General features: G+C 59.6%; 1 protein-coding gene across 1 annotated transcript in view; it reads right to left on the bottom strand.

Moving 5' to 3' along the window:
- The window catches only part of ANO7 (anoctamin 7), a 7,855-nt gene extending 480 nt beyond the window's left edge, over positions 1 to 7,375 (bottom strand). The window contains exons 1-21 of the mRNA XM_009083666.1: positions 7,268 to 7,375; positions 7,118 to 7,184; positions 6,544 to 6,701; positions 6,186 to 6,293; positions 5,701 to 5,837; positions 5,543 to 5,600; positions 5,134 to 5,244; positions 4,898 to 5,057; positions 4,424 to 4,514; positions 4,138 to 4,234; positions 3,703 to 3,846; positions 3,478 to 3,615; positions 3,121 to 3,219; positions 2,930 to 3,032; positions 2,228 to 2,339; positions 1,776 to 1,830; positions 1,550 to 1,647; positions 1,312 to 1,463; positions 857 to 1,062; positions 414 to 556; positions 3 to 56 (exon numbers count right to left, since the gene is read on the bottom strand). Coding sequence (XP_009081914.1) covers positions 3 to 56; positions 414 to 556; positions 857 to 1,062; positions 1,312 to 1,463; positions 1,550 to 1,647; positions 1,776 to 1,830; positions 2,228 to 2,339; positions 2,930 to 3,032; positions 3,121 to 3,219; positions 3,478 to 3,615; positions 3,703 to 3,846; positions 4,138 to 4,234; positions 4,424 to 4,514; positions 4,898 to 5,057; positions 5,134 to 5,244; positions 5,543 to 5,600; positions 5,701 to 5,837; positions 6,186 to 6,293; positions 6,544 to 6,701; positions 7,118 to 7,184; positions 7,268 to 7,375 — 2,399 coding nt within the window. The remainder of the gene's footprint in view (positions 1 to 2; positions 57 to 413; positions 557 to 856; positions 1,063 to 1,311; positions 1,464 to 1,549; positions 1,648 to 1,775; positions 1,831 to 2,227; positions 2,340 to 2,929; positions 3,033 to 3,120; positions 3,220 to 3,477; positions 3,616 to 3,702; positions 3,847 to 4,137; positions 4,235 to 4,423; positions 4,515 to 4,897; positions 5,058 to 5,133; positions 5,245 to 5,542; positions 5,601 to 5,700; positions 5,838 to 6,185; positions 6,294 to 6,543; positions 6,702 to 7,117; positions 7,185 to 7,267) is intronic.
- Positions 7,376 to 8,851: the final 1,476 nt, after the last annotated feature.

Raw genomic sequence — 8,851 nt, 5'->3', positions numbered from 1 at the left:
GCAGCTGCCAGTATGTCGGGGTCAGGCTGCCGTCCTGGGCCCTGAATGCTCTGTACCTGTGGGATCGAACTGCAGGGGTTACTGGCTCTGCGTCCTGGCAGGCATTCCCTGCTCCCCGCCCAGCACACCACACCGGGGCACAGCAGAACCAGCCTAGGTTCTGCAGGTCGCCCAGCCCCAGGGGACCTCATTTTTCACAGAAATGCCTCCCTCTGTGGTGGCAAGTGACCCCTCCAATACCTTACACATTGGCACACAGCCCTGGCATGAGCCAAGGCCCCCAGGACCTCAGGAAAGTGGGTGGACAACCTGGACCTGGCTGAGGGTCACTCTGCTAAACAAAATGTGGCAGAGAAAGACAAATCCAAGCCCAAGGAAGGTGGGGAGCCAGAGGAGGCATCACAGACACCCACCTGCACGTGGTGTTGCCCTGCAGGGCAAAGTCCCGCGGCGCGTACGCCAAGGTGAAGTTCACGTAGCCGCGCAGGCTGCTGTCCCGGGCGTACCCGTAGTACACGCGGGGCAGGAAGTCCGAGGTGAAGGCGATGAGGAAGGCCTGGAGCAGTGACATGTGCTGCATGTGACATGACTGCAGCGGGGAGACACCCCATCCCTACCCTCCTCCGTGCCCTGGGTGGCTTTCCACCTCTCCCTGCCCCTGGTCTGGCACAGCAGCTCCCTGCTCACCGTGCAGTGTCCTGCTCTGTCCCCCAGCTGGACTGGAGGGTGACAGCTTCCCACAGCCGTGGCTGGAGCTGCACCTCCTGCACAGGCAAAGCCACCCCCGGCACTGTGCTGGCCTGGCCGCGCTGCCCCCCGACACCCACAGTGTCCTGCCCAGCCCTGCCCAGCGCACGTTGCTGATGACGGCCAGGTGAGCGATGGCCTCCAGGATGGAGAACCAGATGCCGATGCCCTGCGCCCGCTCGGCCACGGGCCGCTGGTAGTCACAGGTGAACTTCTGTGCGTCCAGGCGGATCTCCACCCAGTTGTTGAGCAGGGCAAAGAGGGGTGCCAGGGGACAGGCTGCCACGAAGATGGTGATGAAGCCAAACTGCAGGACTGGGAGGAAGAGGAGGAGAAGGAGTGGGGAGGGACAGGCTTAGACAACAGTAGCAGCTGCAGCATCTCACAGCCCAATCCCATGGGCAGTGGGACCACTCCTCACCCTCCAGCACCCACGGGTTGCTCAGATTGTAAGCTCCTGTGGCTGGTCCCTTCCTCAGGGAAACTCCTGCAGCTCCTACCTCTCCCCACCAGTTTTCTCTCTCCCAGCACCTCAGCCCTCCCCAGCCCAAGGCCAGTCCCTACCCATCTCCAGGTACTCGTCAAACAGCCCTTGAAAGGCCAGCAGCTGGTGATCCATCACCCAGGGCGCCTGCTCCATCAGGACTGACTCCCCCTCCTCATCTGCCTTCTTGGCTGAGAGCAGCTTGTGCTTGTGCCACCAGTACTTCAGCTTCCTGGGGGGACAAGAAGGGTCACCATGTCCCCCGCTGCTCAGCACCCCCTTGGTGTGCCGTGGGACTCAGGGTCACGCTGTGCTCACGGGATAGCTGCCTCCTGCATGTTGTTGATGATCTGCTTCCCCACCATGATGACCAGCAGCTCCTGTGCCAGCTCCATGAAGCACCCGCTTGGGCTGCACTGTGGGGAGAGTGAGGCCCTCAGCCCGTCGGGTCTGGCACGCAAGGACCAGCCAGGCAGGGGAGGTGTCCGTGCAGGGCACGCCTGCTGGGACAGCCAACACAGGGTTTCTCCCTCCTGGCACTCACCTCCTCATTACGGACCCCCAGGAAGCTCAGGTAGTTCCCAGGGTAGCCAACAAACCTGGGGGAGCCACAGCAGAGCGGTGAGTGGACACCACAGGTGCTGTGCCCAAGGACGCATCCAGAGCAGCCCCAGGGAAAGAAGGGCTGTTCCTTGTCCACAGAGAGCCCTCTTCTCCCTCACCAAAGTGGGACAAAAGGGCTGGTGGTAGGTGCCTCTGATGGAGAGGGTCCCCCTGTCCCAAACTGGAACCACTTAGCCCACAGCAGGTTGCACTGCCCTCAGTCCCAGGCACCCTGTGGTCCTGTGAGGGCTCCCACTCTGATGAGACTGTCCCCCCACCACAGTGCTCCTTGCCCATGGTGGCAGCACTCCCTGTTCCTCAGCCCTGCGAAGCCCAGAGGCCCTGGTGGCTGCAGAGCGTGGGGAAGAGCTCCACTCCCCACAGAGGCCTTACTTGCCCTTGAAGAAGGCAATGTAAACAGGAGAGGAGTAGAAGGTGACAAACTGGAAGACGAACACTTTGAAGGTGCAGGCATCCTCATATTTGGTCTGGGTGCGATGCATCTCTGCCAGGGAAGTGTCAGGATGTGGCCCTACACCACTCCAGGATGCATTTCCACATCATCCAGTGTGGCTTGACTGCCACCAGGCCCATCAGCCTGGCATCACCCGACCTGCTGCATGACCCATGAAGGTGTCAGCCACATTCAGTCTGGTGTGCCCACCTGCTTTACACCACAGCACAACCTTCCTGCCCTCCACTCCATGCAAACAGGCTTTGTGCCTCATTAAATAAACCACACATGTCCCACAGGTTTTTCTCCCCCAGACCTCAAAAGTCATCTGGAATATATTCATCCAAAACCCCCAAAAAAAGCTCAAGCAGAAGCTGAAGTCTACAATTCTCTTTTTGTGCACCCAAACCCCTTCTCACCGCAGAAATGTTCCCCAGCTCTCCTCTCCTCCATAACACCATCATCCCCGCCAGAGTGTCCCCAGCCTTCCCTCTGTGCTGAGGGTGGAGCTTACATCCCAGCAACAAGCTCACTGGGTTTGTGCTTACATCCCAGCAACAAGCTCACTGGGTCTGGTGTTCTGCCCTTCCTGACTGCTCCTTCCCATCACCATCTGGCTGGCAGGACACACACCAGCTTACCCCACTTAGTGAGGAAGTGAGCCAGGGAAATATAGATCTTGGAGATGACTACAATGAGGATGAGGTTGACCACCGAGCCCGTGATGCTGGCGATACGGGATGCCTACAAGGAGAAGCACCATGCAGAGCAGAGGGTGAGGAGCAAGCCCAGCCACAGCTCAGGTCCAGGAGGGGATGCAGCCACCTCTTACCGAAGCCACAGACCATGGGTGCCTCGAGCTGGAGAGGAGGATGGAGACCATGGCCCGGTAGAGGATCATGGAGACCACAAACATCACCACCATGGCAATCTGCATGCACATCAGATGGGGTGTGAGCAGCTTGTGTTGGGAAAGAAAACTGCCCTGGTAACCCAAGGCAGCCCCAGAGAAGATCCGGGGTGAGCAGCTGAGCCAGGGCAGGGTGCAGGGTTCCACCACGGGCCAGGGACAGCCATGTTCACCCTCAGCTTAACCCATGCTTCCTTCCCCAAACTGGTCCCATTCCACACACCCTGCTGTGCTGGGACAGACACTGGGCAGGTGTCGCTTCAGGATCCTCAGTCTTACCATGAGTATAATGACCATCGAAGCAGCCAAAACACGCTGGAGGCGACTGCGCTCAGGGAAATAAGGCTCCTCCACCCCCGTTACAGGGTTTACCGTGGTCATGGGAGCCATGGCCGCGAATTGGGGCCGTGGCCGCTCCTGGGAAGGAGGGGGAGAGGCATCAGGAGCAGCCCATGCCCTTGGTCTGTGCAGGTCTGGGAGGTGCTGCAGGCGTCCAGAGCATACCTCAATGTCCTCAAACTCGGAGCAGTCCCAGCGGTGAGCCAGAGAGGCATTGGTCCTCTTCCAGAACTCCAGGAACAGCACTGCCCACAGGGACATGAAGAAGCTGAAGAAGATGGTCCCACCGTGGTCGAAGAGCCGTCCTGCCTGCGGGCAGAGCCGAGCTGAGGGACGGGCAGGAGAGCAGGCAGGGCTGCCCTTCACACAGGGGTGTGGTGAGTGCCAGGTCCTCGGGGTCCCTGAGCCCTGAGGCAGGTGGGCAGGGAAGGTGGAAGGGGCCACCTGGGAGCTTTTGCGGGGAGGGAGGGATGGGAAGATGTGTGAGAGAAGGAGCACTGGAGCAGCAGGGGCTGAGGCGGGAGGTGGGCTGGGATGGCACGGACTAGTGTGGGGATGAAGATGTCCACCCCAGCCTGGAGCTGTCCTCCAGGATCTCACCATGAATGTGCTGCAGATTTTGGAGAGCTCCCAGTAGGGACAGGTCTTGCAGAGCGGGCACATCCAGTACTGGTCTTTGCTTGTGCAGATCTCCTGCCTATGGGCAAGGACAGAGCAACCCGTCAGCACCTGGTCTTTACCACCACTCCCTGCTACTGTTCACTGGCAGTTCTGCACCAAGTGCTGTGATCAAGCCCCAGTAGGCAGTGCCAGCACACTGGGGTGCAGGCAACCCCAACCTCCAATGGCCCTAGGGAAGGAGCAGGTGAGGAGGTGGAGCACTTACGCTGGTACGTCACTGAACATCAGGAAAATGCCTGTGACAAACACCACCGTTCCCACCACCGCAGCAGGCAAGAGCCACCCCGTGTAGAAGCCTGAAGACAGCAGGGATGGGAAGCATGAGGCCTGGCAGGTCCCCACCACGACCACCCAGCCCAGAGCAGCTCCAGCCCCTGAGGACAACACCTGCCCCAGTCCAGCACAGCACCAGCCAAAAACCATGCAGAGTTTGGAGGACCTGAGCATGGACCCAGGGCTGCAAAGTGCCTGTCAGACTCCAGCTAGTCCTTTTGGGACACATGGGACATGGCTCATGGTGCCACCACTCACCGACCTTCAAACAGAGTATCCCAGGGCAGGCAGGAGCACCCACATCCCAGGGCAGTCAGGAACAGCTACCCACTGTCAGCAGCCCTCACCCCACACCAGCAGGCCGCTGGCCCCTGGAGCAGGCAGGACTGCTGCAGAGCAGACTCGCCCAGCCAGGCGAAGTAGAATGCCACCTTCTCCCCGAAGTACTTGCGAACGTGCTCCAGAGGCTGATACTTGTTCCAGTTCCTCCAGCGGGCCCAGTACTGGAAGAGGACTTGGCGCTGGCTGCCAGCTCCCGTCTGCTCGGTGTGGAGCCGGTAGGGACCCTGTGGGAGGAGCCTGGGGTGGGCGAGGGGCTGGCAGAGGGGCACCAGCGGCTCCCCTGGCCCCGCAGGGTCTTGCCTCGTGCAGGGGGAAGGCAGCGGTGAAGACGTTCTGGCTCAGCAGCTGGTCCAGCCCCACCTCGCGCTCCCTGCAGGGTCCGTACTGCGTCGTGGCCAGGATCTCGTAGAGCTGCCAGGGGGACATCGGGAGAGGTGAGGGGTGATCCTGCCATCCCCCCCCAGGTATCCCCACCACCAGGTGGCTTCTTGCCGATCAGCTCCCAAGCCTGATTCCCAAAGGCAAGAGAAGGGTGCACCCTCAAGCCTTTTAATGCCCCCTGAAGTCATTAGCACACAGAGATCCAGTCTGGAACCTTTGAGCTCATGACAACACGTAACATGTGGCAACACACCCACTCACAGCACCCTCAGACCCCACAACCTGCCCAGGACTAGGGAAGAGAAGCCACAGCAGCTCTGGTGCTCACAATTTGGTGACGCTGAGTGATGGAGAAGAAGGTGTCCTGATCATCACTTCCCAGGAACCTAGAAGGGCATGGAGGAGAAGCTCAGTGGAGCCCAGTGCTCAGCAGAGGGGTGCAGCCCCCAGCTGAGACCCCCAACATGGTCCCTCTGAGGTTCTCACCAGTGCAGTTTGTTGGCCTTGAAGGGGCAGGTATAGTGGTCCGGTGGCAGGTTAGGAACCTCCTGGGCCAGCAGGTTGGGGATGCCCAGCTGCTGCAGCATGCCGGCAGACCAGATGGAGGTCTGCCTGGGTAATGCCTGTGTGGGCAGTGGGAATGTCTCAGGAGGAGGGAGTAGGAACAAGAGAGCAGCCAAGCCAAGGAGGAATAGTGCCTGGGCTGTGCCAAAACCAGGAACCTCCCTTTCAGGGGCCATGGAAAGAGGGGATAGGGCTCTGGAGATCATAAGCAGAATGAGGTGGAATGACATAGCTGTCTGTGGGACAAGTCTGGGGACTGAGGGCTGTTGGGCCCACTGGAGAGCAGGGAGGCTGCAAACCCCACCAGAGCCCCGTGCAAACCCAGCCTGTCACGCAGAGTGTGACACCTGGGAGTGCTTGGGCACTGTCCTCCACCCTCCACAAATCTCGGCACCGAAGCGTCTCACCTGCAGTGGCATGCGGAGCTGCAGCTCCTCAGCGTAGTAGCAGAGCAGGCTCCAGGGTGCACTCAGCAGCAAGTAGTGCACCACCTTCTTCTCCATATGGGTCATGTGCTGTGGGAAGAAGGGAACCCAGCAGAGATGAGGTTGCTGGCACCATACCAGCCCCTGTGGGAGGCACTGGGTGGCTCTGCCTGGCAGAGCTGACCCATGGCAATGAGCACATCACATCCCTGGCACGCCCTGGCTCTCCTGCTGCGCGAGGCCCCGTGGCAGGACACATCCTCCCCTGACCCCACCAGCCACAGGTCAAGGCTCTGGTTACCACATGGGGATAGATATTTGGGGTCAGATCCACGGGTACCTTTTCCATGCGTATCCCAGCAGCATGAAGCTTGTCTAGAAATTTCTTCCGCTGGGTCCTGTGGATGGCTGCAGATCTCTCCTGCAAGTCCCTGTTCTCACAGGTGTCCTGCTCCCTGCTCAGCTCCCGGGGGATGGTTTCCCATACCAGCACAAAGTCTGAGGCAAGGAAAGAGATCTCATGACAGATCCCAAACCCACCTCTGTCCTGTGTGTCCTTCTCCTGCAGGACTTGTTGCTCTCACTGGGCTGGATATTGTCTTGTGAGTGAAACAAGGCAATGAGGGAAGGATGTGCTTGCTCTGGAAGGGACTCCAGCCACCTTGCTTGAGTGTTCCTGCATGGGAGGCAGGAAGCTGGGAGACCCTATTAATAGGGGTGAGGACCAATCCTGTCTTGCAAAAGAGACAGTGCCTGGCAGCGGTCAGGGGTCCCAGGCCCTCTAGGCATGCTGCATGGACCAGCTGCGGAGCCCTGGGGCTTTCTCCATCCTCCTCAACCCAGCTGACCCCAGCCCAGGCCTTCTCAGCAGGGTGGAAAGGAGCCAAACTCCAAGCTGAGCCTTTCGGCCTCACCTATGCGTGTGCAGCCATCGCTGAAGACGTTGGCCATGCTCCTCTGGTCTGGGGCCGTGTGCCTGGGCTGGGATGAGAGGTGTGGGGCAGTGAGCGCAGTGGCTGCCCAGGCAGCTTGGCTGGTGCAGGGGAAGGGCTGCAGACACCCACCTGGGGTATTTCGATGGCCTCCTCGCCCAGAGTGCCGTAGCGAGCGCCTCGGCCGTCCTGTCCCACCAGGCTGCAGTGGAGGTCGTCCGTGGGCCTCCTCCGCTGCATGGCAGACCCTCATGCCCGTCCTCCCTCCCTCCTGCCGAGCAGACCTGCTTTGGCCTTTGTAACAACAGCAGGGTGCTCCTCAGAAGTTCGGTGGCTTTTCATCATTAATTTCAAGAGAGGCAGTGTAAAAAGAAACACCAAACAGCCTCAGTCTCCCCACCCACCACCTGCTCCTGGCTAAAATCAAGGTGGGCAAAGAATCTCTTTGCAGAAGCCCTCGACAACCCACACCAACTCTTCTGATACAGGAGCTTCTGGGCACTGGAAGTGGAGCGAGAGGGAGACATCTGCTAACTTCACCTGAAAACATCAGAAACCCACTCCTCAAAGCAACAGAGCCATGGGAACAGGCTGAGCCTCGTGGTCCTACAGTCAGGATTGACCAGTGTGGAGAAAAATTGTGCTAGGACCATAAAGAGATGGAAAAGTGCCATGAAGAACCCAAACTTCCCAATGTTGCACCATGCAGAATGTCCCTAGATGGGCTCCTCAGAAAGGCTGAGCCCCCCCTGGGGAGGTGGCACTGCCACACTGCCACCTCACCAGGCACCTGATGCCCTGCTCAAGACAGTGAGGAATGAGGCACTGGCACAACATGAGGCCAGTGCACCTGGGACTGCAACAGGTGTGAAGTTAGTCATGCCAGGAGGATGTGATGGGGGCCTGGAACACCAGGAATGTGCTGGGGAACTGGCAGAGCTCTGCTGAGCCAGGCAGAGGTGCCAATTTCCACCCGAGTCCCTTCCAGCATCTCGGCCACCTTCAGCCAGCCCTGCCTGCACTTCCACACCTGGGGCAGATTCCAGCCTCATGCACACCCCTTGCAACTCCTACTGAGTCAAGGGGGTCCCATCAGCACCGGGTTGTGCTGAGTTTGGGCCCTGTGGCCTCCCAGAGCCCCAGCCAGAAAGGCTAATATATGCCAAGCACAGACTCCTCAGAAACGCGTGTCCTGAAAGGCTCTGGGATGATCTACCCCCCCAAAAGAAGCCTCTGTCACACCCAAATGTCCTTTAGACACCTGAAGCACATGGGCACACATCTCTGCTGAGGAAGTGACTGGCCCCAGCTCTCTGGAGTGCCTGGCAGCAAATCTCCTTCCGGGCAGCATCTGCTCACTGCTCCTGGCAGAGGGTGATGAAACCTCTACCAACGCCGCAACCGACCCCACACAGCCTGACAGACACTGAAACCACCACTGACCCCACACAGCCTGACAGGCACCGAAACCTCCACCGACCCCACACAGCCTGACAGGCACTGAAACCACCACCGACCCCACACAGCCTGACAAACACTGAAACCACCACCGACCCCACACAGTGTAACAGGCACTGAAACCTCCACCGACCCCGCACAGCCTGACAAACACCGAAACCTCCACCGACCCCACACAGCGTGACAGACACCGAAACCACCACCGACCCCACACAGCCTGACAGACACCGAAACCACCACCGACCCCACACCGACTGA

The sequence above is a fragment of the Acanthisitta chloris genome, unplaced genomic scaffold (assembly GCF_000695815.1).
Source record: "Acanthisitta chloris isolate BGI_N310 unplaced genomic scaffold, ASM69581v1 scaffold27291, whole genome shotgun sequence".
NCBI lineage: Eukaryota > Metazoa > Chordata > Aves > Passeriformes > Acanthisittidae > Acanthisitta > Acanthisitta chloris.
The sequence above is the reverse complement of the archived record's forward strand: the minus strand, read 5'-3'. Positions and strand labels throughout refer to the sequence as shown.